General features: G+C 42.1%; 1 protein-coding gene across 11 annotated transcripts in view; it reads left to right on the plus strand.

The window, feature by feature from the left end:
• Nucleotides 1-21528, plus strand: part of FILIP1 (filamin A interacting protein 1) — a 102145-nt gene that overhangs the window by 59887 nt on the left and 20730 nt on the right. For 7 of the 11 annotated variants that reach the window (XM_063152892.1, XM_063152896.1, XM_063152894.1 and 4 more), the window contains one exon: nt 1823-2001. In XM_063152892.1, coding sequence (XP_063008962.1) covers nt 1823-2001 — 179 coding nt within the window. Of the gene's footprint in view, nt 1-1822; nt 2002-17863; nt 17957-18303; nt 18494-21528 lie in introns of those variants that run through there. The other 4 variants (XM_063152904.1, XM_063152901.1, XM_063152900.1 and 1 more) reach the window with 4 other exon arrangements.

Raw genomic sequence — 21528 nt, forward strand, 5'->3', positions numbered from 1 at the left:
CAAACCATAAAGAGGTTTTATTCTTCCAAGGGCTGGTGCTGTTAAGCAAGACCAAAATCTTTGAGTGTTAAATTTCTAGTTTTTAAATTCCTTTCAATTACAGGCTTCAACCTCTACTGCTCACAGCACTGGTAACTACTCCTTGATTTTCTTGGCATACTAGAACACTGTCATGAGGGTAGTTAGGAAAAGAAGACCTTTGGAGATTGACTTTGAACATATTTATGGGATCATAAATCCATATTCATTTTACATCACTTAAACTCTAGGACTGTAAAGTCAATTCAGCCCCTAAAGGAGACTTACAGGACTCCTAGCTTTAAAATTTAAGCAATAAATGAATGTCAAGTAGACCTGAGAATTAGAGTAGACCTGAGAATATCTGAGGCCAGACTGAATGCCAAAATAAACAGCCATTGCTCCTGTTCATAGTTTCATAACAGTCCAGGTCATGGGGAAGGAGCATGCAACAACAAAGTTCATCTAATTAGAACATTTAATTTGCTCATCAGGAGTTGTGTCTACCATGGGATATTTCTGTACTGTGTATTCTCATTGAAGCATCTCCTGGAATTTTTGGGATGTTAGTAAATAAGGAAATCAAACCATAGTATGTGACAGCATGCATAAACAAGATTAAAAGAGTTTAGCACGGCTTTTTTTCAAAGAAGCTGAAAATTTGACAGGGACCTCAATGTAAAACTTTTGTCATGTGCAGATTCACAAGGCTTACGTTGAAATAAAGTAGAAAAACTAAGTGCAAAAATCTACTCTGAAACGCTGAATCCAACCTGGCTCTTTGATAAAATGCAATGATTTTTTCACTTTGACTGCTATGGCCAGCTTCTGGAGAGCAAACTGCCATGGTCCTCCTGCTCTCTTATTTCCCTCAGTTTACCGAGATATGATGTGAAACAACAGCAGCCCAGGGCAGCTGGGGCTGAGGAAGATGAGATTCTCACAGGGCAAGGGTTGGGAATGGGCAGAGCAACCAGACAAGTACCAAGGCTGAGGGCTGCTTTGGCAGGGAGGAGGCTGGAGTTGGCCATCTGCACCCAAGAAATAGCAAAAGGAGCAACATGAATAGCCTTTATGGATTTGGAGTGCTCTGGCAAGTTTGTAGACACACCTTCCTGTTTGTTTTTTTTTTTCCTGTTTGTTTGAATAATAGTTGGCATATTAAATTAATAAAAAATGCAGAGGACAAAGAGGGTAAAAGGTTGTGAATAAATAAAGAGAATTTCTGTCAAAAAACAGGCTGAGGGGAAATTCCTAAGGCTTATATTTAATTGCATTTGGTAATGTAAAACTGCATCTGGACAGAATCTAAATAATTTGGGTCTTTTATCTGAGCAGAGTTACAGGTGTGTTAAAGATGTGTAACTGAAATTTCAGCCTTCAAATTACACTTTATGCTCTTCATGCACGTGTCCAGTCCCCACACAGGTGTGTGAATTCAGGCTCCCAGGCTCTGAGTTCTGAGTTACAGCTTTTGCCAGTGAAATGAAGAAAGCGTGCACAGCACCTCACCACAGGGGAAATACAGCACTGCAACAATATTATTTGTTACCCTAAAGCTGAGTGAAATTCTGTCCTTTGTGCATCTGAAAACTGTGCAAACGTTTATTGCTAATATGTCATCCAAATAAATCATTACTTTCACAGGGCAGTTATTCTTATTTCTAGTCACTGCTTCATGTAAAACCCAAGACATATAATTACGGGACTTGCATTTACCAAACACAACATTGTTGGTCAATAAATCAGATGAAGTAAGCAAGGAGACCTTTAAAACAGTCTGTTCTCCCTTCCTCCAATCCAGCTGGACAGACTTGAAGAAAAGCAGAAGGAGACGTACCGGCGCATGCTGGAGCAGCTCCTGCTGGCAGAGAAGTGCCATCGTCGCACCGTCTACGAGCTGGAGAATGAGAAACACAAACACACAGATTACATGAACAAGAGCGATGACTTCACCAACCTCTTGGAACAGGAGCGGGAGAGGTGAGTGAAAGACCAACCCCAGTGCTTGTCCCTTCAGCAGTGACATAGCCAGGAATTTCTGTGTTTAAATGACACTGAACTTTCGTGTAAAACATCTGTAAATATTGGTCCATTCCTGTCATTTGTACACACGTTACTGTGCAAGTCTGGAGCTGGAGGAATACCGCTGAATGTTCCTGCAGCGTGAGCTTGACTCAAGAAACAAATTTGTTTTGAATTAGTCATGGCCATTTTGGGTTCACCTCCAGGTAGCTTTTGATCAGATGTTATTTGTGTTGGCTGAGTTTGGGACTGGCTTGCTTAGCTAAGTGCTGAGTTTGTGAGGGACAGAGCACTGTTGTCACAGCAGGAGGGCAGGGTAAGGAAAACCACAACACACATGAGGATACTGCACACCAGTGCTGGGACTCTGCCATGCCCTTTGCGTTTAGGCTTGCAAAGTCACAAACCATCTGCATTCTTTTTCATAGTTTGAAGACACATGCCTCAGGCAAGTTATCTGGAAGAAAATATTATCATGCTCATAAAATGTGCCCAGCCTGTGATGGACTATCTGCAGTGGTTATCTCACGGTCCCATACACCCCACATTTCTTTTTTTTGAGTGTTTATCCTGCTTGTTGGATGAGTAATTTGTTCTCTGTGTCTCTAAGAAAAGAAAGATATCACCTTAGCTGAAGACTGAGCACCAGTAACAGCCTCAGTTTGTCAATATGAAATTTTTGTGCTTATACCAAACTGCTTGAAATCAATCCATGATGTTTTTTTTTGTTGGGTTTTTCTTTTCTTTTTGTTTTTTTCCTTAAAAACAGCTCTAAGAAAAATACTTAAGGCAAGTTCAAAGAAGAAATGCTTTTGAGGAAACCACAGGCTTGTGGCAGACATTTGCAAAAAGCCAGGAGCAAAACTGTTTAGTGTATTTCCTGAACTCAGTTCAGTGCCAACTTTGAGTAGGTGGCACATGAGCTACAGTGACCGTATTTCCTGGTTTAATAGGTTTTGGTTTTATTCTGTCTTTACTTTCCTGGGTTGATTGGCAAACTTTAAAGAACAAAAATGCTTCCGCATCTTAGGAAATTGATTCTCACAATAGAAAAGGAAAAAATGTAAAAATAAATATGCTTTAAGAATAAAAGATGTTGTATTTTCAAGTAAGGAGCAACTTCACATCTGATTCTCATAGAAGACATTTTGTCTTGATACTGAATATCCATGTATGTGTAGACACATACAATGTGTGGACACAAAAGTGGTATTAAAATACTATTTACATTTGTCCTTACATTGTAATATACACATTAATTTGACAATTGTTGCCTTCTTATTATTCCCTCTCAATGTGTGAAAGCCACTAAATAGTCTACTTTTATGACCTGGGTTGAATTGACTTCCTTTAATGAAGTGATTAAAGAGCTTTATGTCTTGCCACTAAGATATCATGTCCCAAATCTGCGGTCATTTTCTCTTACCCTTCCTGCTCTCTCAAACTTCAATTTTCAAACATTCTACAATTTTTGGAAAAACAGCAATAAGAAAATTTGAATTTGAATTTGAATTTGAATTTCTCTTGAAAGCAGATCTTTAAGAGCAACTAAATCCACTGGCTTTATTCATCAGTGCCTCTGTACAGGTGGATGCAGGGCAATAATTGCAGTGCTGAAGCCCTTTTGATTTATGTTGAGTAGCACCAGAAATCTGATGTTTGCTATTTATTCCACTTTGTTTGTCTATGACTCTAATTTGTTTCAAGATAGTAGTGGCCAAGCAGAGAGAACATGACATGCAGCTAAACATAGAAAAGTAAGATGCATGTACCTCCCTCTTCAGGTTCCTCCTCTCAGATCACTTGCAGAGCAGATTGGCAAAATCAGGATGGGCTTACTTGTTAAGCATAAAGTCTTAAACAATCTCAATTTCTTACCTTTGTTTTCTGACTGCACATGAAACTGAAGCTGCACTCACGTCTTTGTAGATATTAAAAACTAGAAGTAGTATTGTTTAAGGGCTGTATTCACAGAGAAAGAGAAGGTGATAGGATGACTTCTTAGGAAAGCCCCAAAGTGGCAATAGATTTTGTCAAAAAGAAAGTTTGAAGTGGAAAAATTAAGTTGCAACAGATTAAAGCATACAAAAATCTCATACTCAGTCTACATATTGGGACAGAGAACTGACCTGCCCAAAGGCATTTTTAAGGTCCTGCAAAGGCATTCTTGTTTTATAAGCTCCACTATACATATAATTCATTTTACTGTGGTACTTTGAGGGTTATTTTATTAAGAGCTGAACAGACTTGTAGTCTCCATGAAAACAAAAAGGGACACAGAGTTGAACTTTGCCCGTCAGCCACTCTGCTGCCCTCACAGTTATAATGTTAATGAGACAGGGTGAGCCAGAGGAAGAACAGTGCTGCAGGATGGCCATCTCACAGCAGTCTGCTACAATGAGAGAAGTAATAATTTCTACACTGGTTCTAAGTAATTTCAGCAGTTTCTTTCCTCACAGCATTTTATCCATCTTCCCGAACCATTGTTGTCTACATCAACTTTTGCAAGCCACATCTGCTTTTGCTGTCTTGTGAAAGTTTGAACAAAGCAAAAAGGGGATTCTTTAAGAAAGAAATATGCCTCAGTTCTAACGTATGTCTAACACTCTGTTAATGTATTTACTTTGGAACATTTTTTTACATGCGCTTTCATACATTATCTCTAATCCATCTACAACAACATGCTACGAAAGCAAACAGTTCCTATGAGTGACTAATTATTAGGCCAGCCTCATACAGGAAGGAAGTAACAGGAAAACATGATTTCTCAAAAATAATGATGCGTGAAAAATATGAAAAAGAGAAAATTGTGCACTGGGATATTCAAAATGTAGACAGCTGGGGATGTGGGGGTAAATGGAGAAGGCTGAAGGGCCTCACTTTTGCTGTTGGCTCTGCAAGACCAAGTGCAACTGACCTGAAGAAAGATTGTGGAAAAGGTTTGCATGTTACAGGAAAAGAGTAGTGATGACCATTTGCCAGGTGGAGATGAAAGAAATCTGGTACTTTTAGTGGAGGGTGCTTCTACAGACATGGTGGCTGAAGCGTTTTGCAAATTTCCCTATAGTATGCTATAATAGTATCTAATGATGTTTGAAAGTTATGCAGAGTATTTTCTATTTTTCTGTGCCATCAAACTTCCCCTTTTAATGCTTGCCCACCTCAGCTGCTGTTTCTCTAACATCAAGCTGTGCTTGGGTATCTCTGACTCTGGGGAATGCAGAACAGACATCTTCCTGGAGCCTCCTGAGGAGGCTGAGGAATATGGGGAAGAGCTGAAGGCCCCCAGGCCCCCTCAAAGACTTGGATGAAAGATGGTGGTGTAAGGAGTCTCTGGTCTGAGAGGTGGAGAATGAAGGGTCTGGTCAGAACTGCATTGGTGCTGTGGCTTGCAGGGGGCACTTGGAGAGCAGCAGAGCAGGCATCAGCAGCTCCAGGGATAAAATGTCTTCCCAGCACAGGCACCCTCATGAACTTCAGCTGTGCTTTGGGGAGGGAGGTGGTGGCATGACTTTGGACTAAGCTGGGCACAGCTAAACCAGCTATTGGTACTTCATGACCCCAAAAATTCTTGTATAAAGCAGGCTTAACATGAAATGGTACTTGGCTGTTCTCTGTGCTGCCTAGTCCCAGCCCTCCTGCCTTCCCTTTAGAGACCTGGGGGCAGGGTTGGGGGAAATCTTTAGTTTATTAAATATGAACTTTTTCATTTGATCAGCAGGGCTTTTTTTTTCTGGTGGAAATGGGTAGAGATCTTTGCAATCTCAGCATTTCTTTGATGTTTTGATTGACCTAGGAGATGAGGTTTTAAATGCTGACATTTTTAGAGGTGCTAATCTCCGAAAATTTTTTCTTGTGCCCTTCTTTTAATCCTGTTGGTTGACAGCACATTTTGCTCCTATTAAAAGCACTGCAAAGCTCCCATTGATTTTAAAGGTTCAGAAAGAGGCTTAAGGTGAAGACCACTGAGCCAGTCCTGCCATCCAGGATGGATAGAAGAAATAGCCTGAAAGCCTGCAAAAGGAAGGAGCAGGGAATTTCTTTATATGGATGAGAAGTGGGTTGCCAAACAGAGGGTGTGATGTGGCAGAAAGGCTCTGTTGGAGCTCTGTTATTGGGGATCCATCCATGTGACTGCTTTGTGAGTCATTTGATCATTTCCAGCACGATCCCTGAGCCTGCTGAGACTCTGTCACCCCACCGCATGGTGATTGGGAAATGTGCACCCAGTATCTCACATTGTCTGTGCTAAAGGACAGATATATTTTATTGTAAGGCTGAATACTGTATTGTATTCACTGAAGTGATGAGGATTTAATATTGGTTCTTGCTTTCCTCAGTGCTTCAAATTATTCTTTACAAGCACTGTGAGTGTTCTCAGTGCACTGAAGCATTTCACATTTTCCTCAAAGGCAAGGCTGAGGATTCAGTCTGTGCTTCCTAAGCATTGCCCTGGTAAATCTGGTTTTAGTTAAACCCTCTTTTTGAAGTACATGGCCATAATTAGATCTGCCTAGAGGAGACAGCAAGACTGTGACCCCAGCTCTTTCCCCCACAAAGTTCCCTTTCAGTCTTCACGTAAAATTGTCTCCTCTTTGCCTTCCCCACTGCAGCACCCCCAGCAAGGAATGCACTGGCAAGGCCCTCGGAGGTCTGTGATAATACATTCCTCTGGACTTCAGTCATGCTGGCACCGAGATGCTCTTGGCTGCTCTGCTGGTGATGTAATTCTGGGCCCACATCACCTGCAAAGGAAACTGATCTGTGAGCAATAAAGCACACAGCCCCCTTGAAACAAAAATGGAAGTGTTGATGTTAACAAGTTTACAAACTCCCTTTCCTCCCCTTTTTGCATTTCTGCTTTTAGTACCAAGGCTTCCCTTCTCCCTTTTCCCACGAGACGGCAGCACCAAGCCTTTCACTGGGAAGTGCCTGCCTTTCTGCTTCCCTGCATTTCATGGATCCAAGCAAGTGTAAAGGCTGGAGTGTGATACAGGTTGGAGATTTTGAGTGTGTTGCCTTTCCAGTTTGTGTTTTCCCTCGATTTTTATGAAGACTGTAAAATAAAGGAGCTGGCAGGAAGACAGCAGGGCAGAGTATCCAGAGTATCCATCAGTAATTTACTTGTTTAGAGAGCAATCAAGCCAAAAATATGAAGTGTTCAGGACTAATACATTTCTGTGATTTATCACCATAAAGCCAAATTCTGGGTACGAATAGGCCCATACAGAAGTATTGAGGTGAGGTAAAGTATCCAAATATGTAACACAGATTTTGGCCTGTAAGTGTAATCTATTGGTGATTCCTCATAAGTCTGGAAATAAAGTTACTTTACAGAAATATTTTTGCTGTCTTCTTTCCCCCCCCCCCCCCCCCCCCCAAGAGTTTTTAGCCATATTTGTACTCTGGCTTTTTTTCTCATATGGAGATTTTTTCTATGTCCTGGTTCCCAAATTGAGACCAAAAAAAAGGAAAAGCCATCCCAAAGGGACTTCACCATTGCCTACAGCAGTTACTCATTTTACTGCACATTACTGGCCTTACTAGAGCACTGAGTCACTCTGTCTGCTTTTCAGTAAGTGCATCTACAAACTTTTAATATTATAATGTAGAAGACAAGGGCAGCAGTGCATTTTTGTTCTTTTCAGGCTGGCATGCTATCAGTGTGGTTTGAAAAAGCTGGTTATTTTCTGTCAATATAATATATTCACAGGGTCACAGATCAGAAATTCTGGGATAGTCCATGAAAAGAAATGAATTAAAAAACCTGGCAATGACAAATACAATTTCTGCACAGTTAAATAAATCTGAAGGCAGTCCATTTTGCAGGTCCTGTTTTACAGCTCTAGCTGACTGCAAGGCAGAGATGACTAAAAGTTTAAGTTTTAACTAATGAATCTGGTCCCAGCTTCCAACAAAATGGTTCCAAAGGTAATTTGAAAATGAGAGAACAAACAGTTACATCTGACTGTGGAGAAACAATATGAAAGTATTGCAAATCTTACACAATGTGAGCTGGGACTAATCCAAATCCATCTCTTTACACTTGGATAGTCCTCAAAACTGTCCAGTCATTCAGTCACTTCTGGGATTATATAAAATGGCATCATGTGTTGTTTCAGCTACTTTTCCAAAATTTTTTCTAAGTAGGCATCAGCTTCACAGCCCTTGAGAGAGAATTATTATACAAAACTATATGTACTTCATTATTCCTAGCAAGTTTGCTTGCTAAAATCATCAATTCAAATGCTCCCAGGGTCAGACAGGGGGAAAAAATTACTTCATTCAAAATCTACTCACGAACTCAAACTCTGTCCAGGGTGCAATAGGTAACAATTTGAACATTTAGGAGGCCTTTGGCATGTTTCAGAGTTATTATACTACTGAAATAAATATCAGCTCGCAGCTCTACTGAGGCCATCTTTTTAAGTTGTCATTTTTTAGGCAGAGAAAACAAGAATTGAATCAGGGTCATGTAGGGAAAATTGCTTCCTCATTCAGAGAGATTAGAAACAGGTTTCAGTTGAAATGCCAGGTTTCAGTGAATTTCTAAAAATTTTAAATAGATACCACTTATTTAAAAGCATAAATATATAACAGGCTCTTGAGCTTGAACACGTTGGATATTTGCTTTATGTTTGAATGCAAGTTTACCTGTGCAGAGATCCTGTGCACAGGCTAATTAGTGAAGTATATGACCTATTGCCCTAATGGCCTACTAATATCCAAGACCTGTTCTGTATGGTCTGATAACTTCCATCAGTTGTATCAAGAACGTCAGGACATCATCTGACTAGGGGGGTTATTCTGAATCAGTGAGCCTATATGGAACTTTCCTAACCCTAAACAGATGTAATGCTTTCTCCATCTTCTTTCCCCAACAGGGTGCTAAGTCGTGCATCTCTTCTCATTCCTGCAGCATCTCCAGCAGCAGTGGAGATTAGAAATACTGAGTTTTATATTTGCATCATTTCAGTTTTCATTTCTATTTAAGGCTTGCATGTGAAGAATTCTTAAGGCAGAAATAAAAAATCCAGGGGATGCAAATATCCAGACAAAGCATTCCCATGAAATTTGCCAAGGCCTGTGCAAATGTGAGAGCAGAGAAATGCAAAATGTGTAATTCATCACATATTTGTAGGGTACTTGAGTAGGTGCCTGACTATAATACTGTGTTGCCATAGTATTTCAACTAACTTTTTAAAAACTCATTAAGACATACCATTTTGGGTGTAAGACTATTATTAATGTCAACAAAGAAAATCTGGTGACCTAATTCACAAGACCAGCTAGTCAAAAAACCATATCAAATAACCCTGTGATTATGCCACTCACCTGGACCATGATAGACTTTTAATCCTTCTGTCAACATGTTGGGACCTGAATCCACCTCTCAGAGGAGGCCTTCCTGGCCACATCACTGGTTCCTTGGGGTGGCTGTTCCCATTTTTCCTGGGAAAAATTGTTATATTTTTACAAGTCACTTATATAATTTTGGGTTCTTTTCACCAAAGAGATGAAAATCTTCTTGTAGGTCAGGGCCTGAGTATTCAAATTTCCCAGACAGAGGAATTCACTGGTCCAGGCATATCGCTTGATCTTCTGAAAAATGGAGGATTTTTCACTTGTTGGTTTGGTGAACTGGGCCAAGATACAGTCCCTTCTATCCCCTGCTTTTCTTAAAATGACAAAAATGGAAATGAAATGACTGATCTGAAACAAACAAATGTTTCACTGAAATCCACATGAAACACTTTTTCACTTGAATGAGAGAAAAAGAATAAGCTTTCTTAAATATATTTTTCAATTTTTGGTTAAGCTCTGAAACTGAAAATTCAATTACACAGCTTTGTTATGCAGTCGCTTATGTTAGGGAATGATTAATAGTAACATGTAATGCCTTAATGAGGGAAGATAAAGATAGGAGCAGAAAATGATGCTAAATTATAGCAGAATGACAGCAATGTTTTTCTGATGATAGCAATTATGTCATAGCTGAAAAAGTATCCCTTGGTGATAAGTACGTATATCATAGAATGAAAGTTCCTGTACAATTCCATTTAAAAAGTTCATTTTCAGAGGAACCAGAAGGGGATAGATGTATTCTCTTTCATCATTTAAATGTGAGGCTTTTTGTAGATGACTTAACTCATTTTAAAATGATGCATAGCTGTCAACATTTTTCCATTTTGAAAATTACTGCCTGGGACACAGCCGTGGTTTCCAAAAGCAGCAGGGGCAGAGCAGTGTCTGTCACAGTGAGAGGCAGTCTGGAGAGCAGCTCATGTGACACGGGCACAGCTCATCCTGCAATAGAGGAGAGCCTGTCCTGCTGTCACAGCCTCGTGTCCCACCTGACAGCGCCAGCGCTGCGGCTCCAACTCGCGTTCAGCGACGGGCACCATTGCCCCGTGCCCACCATTAGCTCACCCAAGCTTTCTGCAACCCTCTTCTTCAGGTCTTAGGAAATAATTAATCCTGACGCTGGATTTTATGAGCACAAAGCTGGCATTGCTGCGACTCCTTTGAAGTCAGTAGAGCTCTTCTTGATTAATGGGATTAATAGAATCGGAGTAGGAATTCCAAAATGTGTGTGTGCTTGTACCTGTAGAAGTCTATACATGCACATATAAATGTGTTACGTACAGCAGTTTGTTGGATGCAATTACAGCTTCTGCATGGGAGTCTGCAATCCAGAAAATTAACTTGTCAGCAATACATATTTCCTGTAAAATAATATTTTTATATAACTTATATATGCATTTTGGTTCATCATAGCAATTGTAATAACAACAACAACAACAATAAAGCATAATAGTAATAATAACAATAATAACAATAATAATTATAACAACAGCAATGATAATAGCAATAGTTTTAATTCCTATATTTTTTTACATAATTTCCACAGCCAAATTACACCTTTTAGGTTTTGCCTTCTTTTTGGTCAGTATTGCTTATTGATTCCACCAAGGAGGCTGTAAGCTTTTGCCTCCTTGTGCATGAGGCATCATCTGCACTTATGTCAATAGAAGATTTTAAAAAATAATAGTGATTTGTAAGTGAGGATGCCCAGTGGAAGTCGACAGCTAATGACTGAATAACTGAGTAGAGAGCAACAAGGCCAGATTGTTTAAGTCCTGCAGTTATTCAGAGATCAATACAGACATGGAAGAAAGAAATTTGAAGACCAAGGCAAGCACAGCACCTTCCAATTCCCACATACTGTATGAAACTGGCCCAGTTTTCCTTGTTTGCTCTCCATCTTAGAACCTGAGTTTTCCCTGTCCTTTTTTTAAGCTGTTCAAATACTCAACAAGCTACAGTCAGGATATGATCTTGGAAAGGGGTAGTGCAAACTAGAAGTATTTCAGACTGAGGAGAGAAATAAAACCACATGTGCTGTTTTTGTGGCAAGGGATGCACAGGGGCTAGTAAGTGAGAGTTTCTTTGAATGGAAGCACTGACAGGTTCTGTTCTTGTGCAAGAGTTGTCATCAGCCCGTGTCTCTCTTGTCCACAGAACAAAGCCCTGGCTTTTAAAGACAAGTATTTCATAATATATATAGCCCAAATAATTTCAGGTGAAGAATGATGCTCAGTTCAGGCAAGATGACAGGACTACCAAGGATGTGCAACAGCAAATCTGGGCAACCAAAATACAGATCTGCTCAAAAATCAGATGCCTGTGACCATTCATATTTATATGTGCAGTGGTTCTGTATTTTTGGTTTGGGTTTGAATGGGGGCTTTTGGGGTTTTTTGTTTGTTTTCTTTATATTTTCCTTTTAAAATTCTTCATTGATTGCATTCCAGATATTTATGGGAGTCTTTTTTGAATTCTGCTCTAAGTAACTAGAAGTAAAAGGTTAAAATAGCAGGCTCAAACCTTGGGTGAGTCTAGGCCCTGTGCATTGGCTGGAGAGGGGAGCTGTGAGGACAGACTCTTCTCCAATTGTCTCTCAACAGACACAAATCTAATGCAATCAGCAAACCTTAGAATTGCATGAGCTGTAGTAAATAGCTATGTGATAATCAAAAACCTTTGTTTAAGTGTAGGGGCGTTTCTTTAGTGTTTTTTCACAATTGTGTTGGGTTTGTTTTTTTTGGTGCTTTTTTTGTTTGTTTGTTTTGTTTGGTTTGGTTTGGTTTTATTTTTGTTGTTTTTTGACGAGAGAAGTGCCCATTTATGTTGCACCTCCGGTACACAGGCAAAAAGCAGTAGCAAAGGTGGGGCTGTGGGATGGATGTGGTGGAACGTCTGTGGACTTTTGTGTTCAGGGCAAGACCTGAGGGTCCTGGCATCAAAAATAATGGAAATACCTTCCCAGCCTTTCAGACTGAGAGCTGGCATATGGCATATTAGGATGTGGTATGACAGCCAGGATTACTCTATGCTGATGTTGTTAAAATCTATTGGTCCCTCTCTAGATCATAAAAGCAGCTGCTGGCTGCTCTTTTACAGCATTTGAAAATTTTTCCTAGGATCCATTATTTGCTAAATCATTGATAATATGACACTCACAAGGAAGTAATTTAAAAATCAAGAAGGAATCTTCATTAGATTATTTTCTCTGCTTTTATAGGTGTGGATTGTATTATTCTTAGGTCACTGTGACCAAGGTGGCTGAATATGATATGGACAAGTGCACACAAAGGCAGTATTTCTGAAAGAAACCTGCATTGACAGAGATGAGTTTTTATATTGACTCCACTTGAACAGACACTTGCTCTCAAGCTGCACTGCTGTTGTACAGCTGTGTGAGCTTCTCCATGCTTGACCAGCCCAGTGCGTGCAATTGCATGCAAAAACAATGACAATATTAATGATGCTATTTCCTAAATCCAGTTTTTAAATTTTGTCAGTCTTTTCTTTTTTCTGGCACACTTTCCAATGTTGGTGACCCTCTTGTGGTGACTGCAGACACACTATCACTTGTATGATTTGATGTGAAAATGAATCAGGAATTCTTTGGATTCTATTTTCTCTCATTTTCCCTTCTCACTAGTTTTACTCACTCTGTCAAATACTATATTCTAGTGGTGTTTCAAATGTGGAGCCGTGAGGCAGACAATCTTTAGTTTTAGGTGTAGCACCCAGGTGCCTTTTAACCCCATCAAGTTACTGGGTTACCTTGCTTGAAGGAAGGGTCAGTGGGAAGAAACAGAAAGGAAAAGAATGTCCAGGAAAGATCAGCAGGAGTGAGAGCAATGGGGCAAGAACTGAACTGATGGACCTGGATTGTAAAAAAAGAGGAATAGCAAAGAGACAGGTGTAGGCCAACAAAACAAAAGCAACAGAAAGGAGAAAATCAGTCAGGATTAATTTCAGATCCTAGACCCAGCTGGAGCAAAAGAGGCCAAGACACTCCCAAAAGATTAATTCTCTCTGGGTAAACTAAAAATAAGCATGGTTCTCCCTGCTTTTAAAGACTTGAGCTCACTCTTCCACCTAATTTTCCCCATGAACACCTAGCACCTCAAAAGCAAGTAGCTTAGAAGAACAAGGGTGGAGCCCAGAGCAGGCAGACAGCGTTGGTGAGGGGCTCTGATGGAGGTGAAGCAGCCAGCACTCACCATGGTGGGTACAGAGGGCAGCAAGGGGCATCCTGCCACGTGTGCTTGTCCAAGCTCCAGGACAACTTTCCCCTTGGCTCCCAAGATGCTCTTGTTGAAGGGCCACAAGAGGCTTCTATGAGACTCCTGGTGCTTATTCCCAAAATATGACCAAATCATACTATGAAGCAATAATCATGACACAGGCACGTCCTGCTTCAGCTGTAATCACTTTTACTTAAAATAACCCCAGCAGTATTGGAGATGCTGAGTTTTCCAGCTATCAAGAGGTTACACACAAGTGCTAAGAAAGCAGAAAACCAAATGGAAGGGGATAGAGTGCAACAGGGAAAAAAAAAAAAGCCAGAAATGCTTTTGTCAAACTTTTGAATCATGCTTTGACAAAAGGCAGCAGATCCCAACGTAGGGTGATTTTCATGCTGCAATAAACAGAAAAATAATTTAAAACCTAGGCAGCATGACTTATTCTGAAAGATCTGAGGGGTAATAAAAAAGCCTGTGTGCAAACGTGTGTGTGCACACAGTTTCTTTAACAGCTGCATGGAACAACCTGTTTTAAATAAGAACAAAGGTGAACAAAGCCAGTTGTCAGGGCAGCTCACCAAATGAAGTTTTTTAATGTGCATGACGTATGCCATATAAAGTGTATTGCCTGAGATACAGCACAGAGTCCAACTTGAAGTATTTTTTTCAGGCTTCTCCTACAAAGTCATGTTTCAAGAATTTACTGCATTCATCTTCTTTATTTCTCTTCTCCAAAAGGCCCAATGGATCACCTTGCTCATTATATCTTCAGCAGCAAATTAAAATCAGCCTCTTCCCTCCCTAAATATTCAAATTTTCTTGTTCTGTCAAGATGTCACTCAATCAATTTATATCTGTTGCACTCAGAGCAGACAACTGTAAGCAGAAAGTGGAGGTCAGGTCTGACTTACCAAATGAGTTTGACTTAAGCAAAAGAAGGGGAAAAAAAGAAAAACAAAATAGTGATGGAAGATTTTCACTGCTTTGAAGCTTTTGTGAACAAAAAATAAAAAAGTCTGGCAAGCACACAGTGTACCTTTTCATGTATGTAAGTAAACACAAATTTAGGAAAAACTTTGCTTTGCACAAACAGTAATTTTTGGGCTTTTTGTAACATGTTTGAGAACTTGGAGAGAGTTACAAGCTCTCTGCCTTCACTATAAATGTTCCATGTGTTTCTGCACTGAAGGTAAAGAGACAACTGAGAGCAGGGACAGTCTGCTGGGAAGGTTACAAAACTCTGTTTACAGAGAATTGTATAATCAGGCAATAATTTGTTACAAGTCTCTAAGATCCACAAGAGGAATCTATTGCTGTGCATAGTTAGAAAATTTTTAAAGAGAGCAGCTTATCAAAGAAATGTGTAGTGTATTTGCACATAGTTCAATTTTAATTTATTTCCAATTCCATCTTTTGATTCCCAGTTACTCTTCTCTGTAGTAGGCAATCATGCTAGATGCAGAGTATCATTTCTGATTTTCAAGATGAGTTGAAATTTGGGATTCCTATCTATTCCCTCTGCTGCTTTTATTTCTTGTTGTTTTTCTTATCTGCTCTCACAATGTTGCAAGTGCTGCTTTACTCAGGAATGCATTTCTTGAACTACTTCATCCCAATGAATGTGTGAACAAAAAAATTCATGAGCAAGTTAAATTTTCCCAGCCTTTGAAGTCACCTAAAGTTGAGGTACTCTTGAGAAATAACAACATCTGAAGTACCTTTCTATTTTTATATAGACACATAATGTGATTTCTAAGCAGTAAAAGAAAAGCTGTAAATATTAAAGGCCTGCTTGGCCTTAGCTGTGACATCCTACCTGATATCCCCTGTAGGTCTGGTACCAGTGTAGTGGTGGGTACCCAGAGTAGTTGAAATGGTGATGGGAGAATACTTTCATTGTGAAATCTCATGGTGGTACAGACTTAACCAGTGCAGGTGAGTAGGCTCACTATTACTACCCTGCACTTTCTCTGACATCCTCTTGACATCCCTGACCTTTGTGCTCAGAGCTGAGACCACGGAAACACATATGAAGGAAGATGTGTCGCTTGCAGTGCCAGCCTGGCCCAAGCGTGGCAACCCAGACAAAAGGACAGCCAGAGCAGACACCAGAGAAGGGCTGTTGATCTGGGAGAGGTGGGGGTTAGCAATGGAGTGCAGAGGTGAGGAGCACCTGGGACTCAGCAGGGGTGCAGTGGGACTGGGACGAGCTGTGCAATGAGCTCCAAGCCCAGAGCCAGCTGGGATGAGCTGGGGTGTGTGAGCAGAGATTCCCCTGCCGGGCCAGCAGTGCTGGTGGAGCACAGCCCTGCTCCTGGCTGCTGATCACAGCCAAACACATCTGTCAGCAGATAGTTTTGAAACTTGCTTGCAAAGTGCTCCACGCCTTTCTAGTATCAAACTGCCTCGAGGCTGACACCCTGCTATTGCTATAAATTATTTTGTTAATTTAGAGTGCAGACTTTTATGCAAAGGATCTAAGCTCTTCGGATGAACTATTAAAGTGCCCATAAAATGGCACATCATTACATTTCAATGGTCAGTATCTTAGTGTTTGCCATTGCGTATGCAATTTCCTCTTTTAAAAGAATGTTTAACTCTACCAAACAATGGGATTGCAAGGGACACAGTAAATAGAGTAAGCAGATCATTGGTCTGCTCAATGCATGTGATCATTTGTAATTGCACAAACACATTTTGTACAGAAACCTTTCCTCTGACCCTGGAAAAACAGAAACATACCAAGATGCATCAGCTTTGCACACAGGAAGCAACAATCTCTCTATAGGACCCCAGATGCATCTTTTGGAAAGTATTTAGTAAATGAGGTAAAGGAATGTGAAATCAGAGAGAATGCTTAAGACTTGTTTAGATTTCCTTGGAAAATGTGACTTTACTGTTGCGTTCCTACATGGTGCTAGTAGTCATGTGAAGCTAATTTACATGGATTGTGAAAGTTTTTCACTCTAAGAATGGTTCTCATTTTTGGGAGCATATTGGATCTCAGATGTGCAGGAGTCTGGAGCATCCACTCCTGGGAACAGGCAAAATCACAGGGATTGTGATCTGCATGCACCACCCATCCTGCTGCACTCTGAAACCCACACCCAATGTACCCCAGAGCAGGTGTCCCAAGCAAAACCTTGGTCCTTTTCTACTTATATCTCCCACCCAGAAATTAATAATTCTGTTCTCAGCAGAGTCTGAAGAGGGTGAGGTAAATAACAATAAAATATTGAATAAAAAGCATAAATCCAGTCTCTAAGCACCTGCTTTTCAAATGAGCTCTGTCCAGTCTACGTGCTGAATGAGGGTCCTTAGGAAAAATAATGAAAGATCATTAAATTAGACAGTTTCTCAAAAATGCAAACTCACATCCATTTTTAGTGGATAATAATATTTGAAATTCTATACTTTCAGTGCTTTTGGCTATTGAAAGCTTTCTAAGAAAAGTGGAAGGTGAATGACAAAGGGAGGAAAGCAAAGGCATAAGGGAAAGGGAAAGGGAAAGGGAAAGGGAAAGGGAAAGGGAAAGGGAAAGGGAAAGGGAAAGGGAAAGGGAAAGGGGGCCCTTCCTAGCTCTCCTCCCAAAATCTGAAAAAGTGACTGTGAGCAATACAGGGAATCACAAGGGAAACAGAAGGAATCCTCAACTTCTTTTATGCTGTTTTGGGAACAAAAGGGCTGGTTTAGGACTTCTTTAAAGCAGGGAGCTAGCAGAATGGTGCTTTTCAGACCTCACCAGACTTGGTTAGGCTTGCTACTATGCATGGATTTTCAAAAACAAACACGCCCGTATACTAAATCCCCAGGGGATTTTCTTCGTGTATTCATGCCTTTATCAGCCGATCTTAAGATCAGCCAGCGCGTACCAGCAGTAGTACTGCCACTTCAAACACCGGCAAGACAAGAGGAAAGCAACAGGAACTTTTGTTGAGCCAGCGGAATGAATCGGCAGCTGGGACTGGGAAGCAGCAGCGCTCCGTGCATCCCAGTCCCCTTAAGCAAAACCAACTCCCAGGGGCTCTCTGCGATCAAATTATTATTTCTTAATCGCTCACCTATGAACTGTAGCTACAGAGAGCCCGGGGGGGCTGTCGGTAACAAACCCCGGGCGAGGGGCGGCGGAGGGGAGCCGCTGCTGCCCCGGTGCTGCCCCGGCCCGGCGGCTCCAGCCCCGCCCGCCCGGGGCGCAGCCTCACCTGGCAGCGGCGCCGCGGAGCCGGGCCCCGCATCGCCCCCCGGGCTGCCGCTCTGGTTGCTTAAAAAAAAAAAAACAAAAAAAGAAAGAAAAAAGTAGGTCTAGCTATAAGGTAAGAGAATTCTTTTTTTTCTTATTTTTGATTTTTTTAATTGTTTTTTTTTTAATTTGAGCGCCGCTAATTGCCGAGTGCGTGCGCCATTGGCTGGCTCGGTGAGCGCACCGGGCAGTGGCGTAGGCGCGGGCGGGACGGAGCGGGGCTGGAGCGGGGCTGGAGCGGGGCTGGAGCGCGGTGTGCGGGCAGCGGGGCTGGAGCGGGGCTGGAGAGGGGCTGGAGCGGGGCTGGAGCGGGGCTGGAGCGCGGTGTGCGGGCAGCGGGGCTGGAGCGGGGCTGGAGCGGGGTGTGCGGGCAGCGGGCGCGCCGGGATGCGCGGCGGCCCCGGCTCCGGACGGAGCAGGACAGCGCCGAGCGGCCGGGGCTGATGTAGCGTTGGGCTGGAGCCTTGGAAGGTGCACCTGGTGGGGCTGTGCTGTGCGGTTCCCCCTCCCGAAGCGCGCACCCAGGGGTCAGGGAAGGATAACCGCAGCCCGGAGACAGGTTTGGCAATTCTCATCCCTCAGCTGAACGCTGCTTCGCCTTCGCTCTCTGGTACTGCGTGCCTGCTTTCTGTGCATCCCCTTTCCCCTCCTCTAACCTCCGGAATGAATGTGGACGATACTGTTGTGTAGTCTGAAAGGATGTCGGTCGGGTTTTGTTCTTAAAGATCTTTAGTGTTTTTGTTACGTGACCAGTGTGCTGGAAGGGTGGGGGGACACTGAATTTAGTGAGTGTTCGTATTCCAAAATACTGCCTTCAGTCACTGCTCAGCTGGAGTAAGACGCTTTCAACACAAATGAACTATTTCAGCAAACTGGATTTAATTTTTTACAAAATCAGTGTTAGAAACAGAAGATAAATTGTTGTAGATTACAAGCAATGTGTCCTCCTAATTAGGGAAGAAAACATTTCCTTTACTTTCAGTGTATTTTAGAAACTATTATGTAGATTAGGAGCAGCAAGAATATTAATGTTTTTGTTATATAGTTTGATACAATCACTTTCCAAAGTTAATTTAGTTCTTCAGCAATGAAGAGCATGCACTTTTTTACACTTTGAGTTTGTACATTAGGTAGCCACAAAAAATTGTCTTTAGGTTTACTAGAACTTTTTTAAACAAGCTTGTGTTTGTTTTCAGAGTTGACCCTGTGATAAACTGAACAAGAAGTTGGAAAGTTCTGTAGTAAGGTCATTCAAACATTTTTCTCATTCCTTACCTTTAAAATGTAATGGATAGTAAGGAGAAAAGTAATACAGATGTGCTTTATTCTTTTTCTTGTCATGGGATCTGATCTCGTTTACATATTTCTTCTCCCAGCTGAGATGGATGCATGGGAAGTAGTGAGGCTGATGATTTGAAAGTGTGACCTCATCACCTAATTTAAGTCTTGGGCCCGATTGTTTTGTTTCCTAGAGAGCCCAACCACCTTTTGGCTCTCTTTGACTTCAGCTCAAGTTGTAAGTACTCAGAACTAGCAAAATTCAGCCTTTTGTGTATCTCAGCCTGGCCCCAAACACAGAAGCACTGGGAAATAGTCGTGACATGTGGAGGATTTCCCAGTGGCTGTACAAATAATCTTCAAAAATCAGCTGTTGTACATTAAACAGGGGAAAAAAAAAAAAGAGAACTCCTTTATTGAGTTAAACCACCTCTTGCTGGTTTTCATTGTCCTGTGATTACAGACTTGCATCACTTAATGGGCAGCAGCTTTCTAGCTACCACTAGGAAGTTGTCCAGTCTCTCTAACTCTGCATGTACAGTAGCAAACTTTGGGTTTGAAGTAGAAAGATGAGTTTGCAAAGACTTTTGCTTTCCCAGTGGAAATTCCCTTGGGATTGCTGTGTGAGTGGCAGAGAAATGCTGTTGGCCCCTCAGGAGGAAGAAGCCTTCATCAGTCCTCAGTCATCTGATCCTTACAGTGACCAAGTCCTCATTAATGTATTTGCCTTAACTCCCACTTACTGGCCATCCGTGAAATGGGATAGAAGTCATTACACCCCATAGCAACAGACTTTTGGAATGTAAATGGCAAAGTAAGGTACTGCAGGAGAGGGAAGTCACATGGCTTTGTGCTAGAGCAGCAGTGAGAAACTCTGTGGGTCTCCAGGCTGTGTGTGAACTCAGTTAATAAGGTCCCCTAGAGACCTTACCTGCTTGACTCCTTTCCATCCTCTTTCTTCTAACTGCTGTTCCTCCTGTTGCCAGTTTTGATAGCAGGAGAAATAGCTCTCCACTTCTCCAGATTTTCCTCTACATTAGCCCCTCCTTTGAGTGCTTAATTAAACACTGGGAGACACCTTGGGAAGCTTGGCTTTGTTTGCAGAGCAGGGGGCTAAAACAGGCCAACACAGCTGAACTATGGTGCTGTAATGTTGATGTGCATGCAAACCATGGGAGCAGCTTATGGCCTTTCAGGGCATCATCTGGCTTGCCATGCTATCCCAGGATTTCCTTGTGTAGGTGAGTGTCTATTTCTGTGCTAGAGGTGGAAAAGGTTGTCTGAGTACCTGTGATGTTATCTCATCTTGCTGGAAGTACAAACAGAAAGGGAGATACACACTCTGGTATGATTTTCAATAAATGTTTGGGGGGCTATTTGCTTTTGCATGCTCTGTTTTAAACACTTGGAAGTGGATGGTTTTTTTTTGAGAGGAGCCATGACTAAAGAAATGAAGGCACATGACTGGAGGGATAGAGTTGTAGCTGTCAGCATCCCACTGTGCTTCGATTCATAGCTTGCTGATCAATTCATAGCTTGGAGGAGGGAAGGGGAAGCAGAGACTGTGCAGTGAAACACTTCAGCACCAAACCTAAAGGCAGGAGGAGAGGGAGAGCCTGGTTATTGTCCATCCTCTCCTACATCTTCCTTGCCAGCTACTTCCAGCACACCATTCATGAGAGTTGTTAAAACTAATTCCATAGTTGCTCTTCCTCCAGTCCAGTGTCCGCTTTCTCTGCAACCGAGATTGGCTGCTGAAAGTTTTCAGGCTCCTGCCTCTCCAGCACGGCTGCCAACAGAGCTCTCCTGCTGCCCCAGCAGTGCCTGGTGTGGCTGTGAACAGCTGAGGCTGGTGGGGATCCAGGAGAGGCAGCTCCCTGTGCAGCAGGACCATGTCAGCTTGCAGCAGCAGCTTCTGTACTCCAGCATCCTGCCCGTGCCAGTCAGGCATCTTTCTTTATAGAGCAGAATCGGAGCAGCAGCATCTGGGGTGTTTGTTTGCAACTGAGGCAGTGAACAGTTGCACATGGTCATCGTACCTGAGGGTTTGCAGGGTTTGCTGCTTATTCATACAGTACTGCAAGGGGTAATGGGCCTGCCTTGAGTACTGGGCCTGTTCCTCAGTACTGTGGGGAGGACAGATGGTAAGGAGAGGGAAAGACCCCCAGGACCCCCATGGCAGCAATGGCTGCGTGTTCAGGTTGTGTATTCAGGGACGGACTCGGGCTGCAGGCTTTGCCATGGCACCTGGGGTAACAAGGGCAGGGAGCTGGATCACATCTGTGTGCTTCATTCTGGGGATATTCAGCCAAACCCCTGAGACTCAGTGATGGAGGCAGGTTATCCAGTTGTATCCAAACATTTCTG

This window comes from Melospiza melodia, chromosome 3 (assembly GCF_035770615.1).
Source record: "Melospiza melodia melodia isolate bMelMel2 chromosome 3, bMelMel2.pri, whole genome shotgun sequence".
NCBI lineage: Eukaryota > Metazoa > Chordata > Aves > Passeriformes > Passerellidae > Melospiza > Melospiza melodia.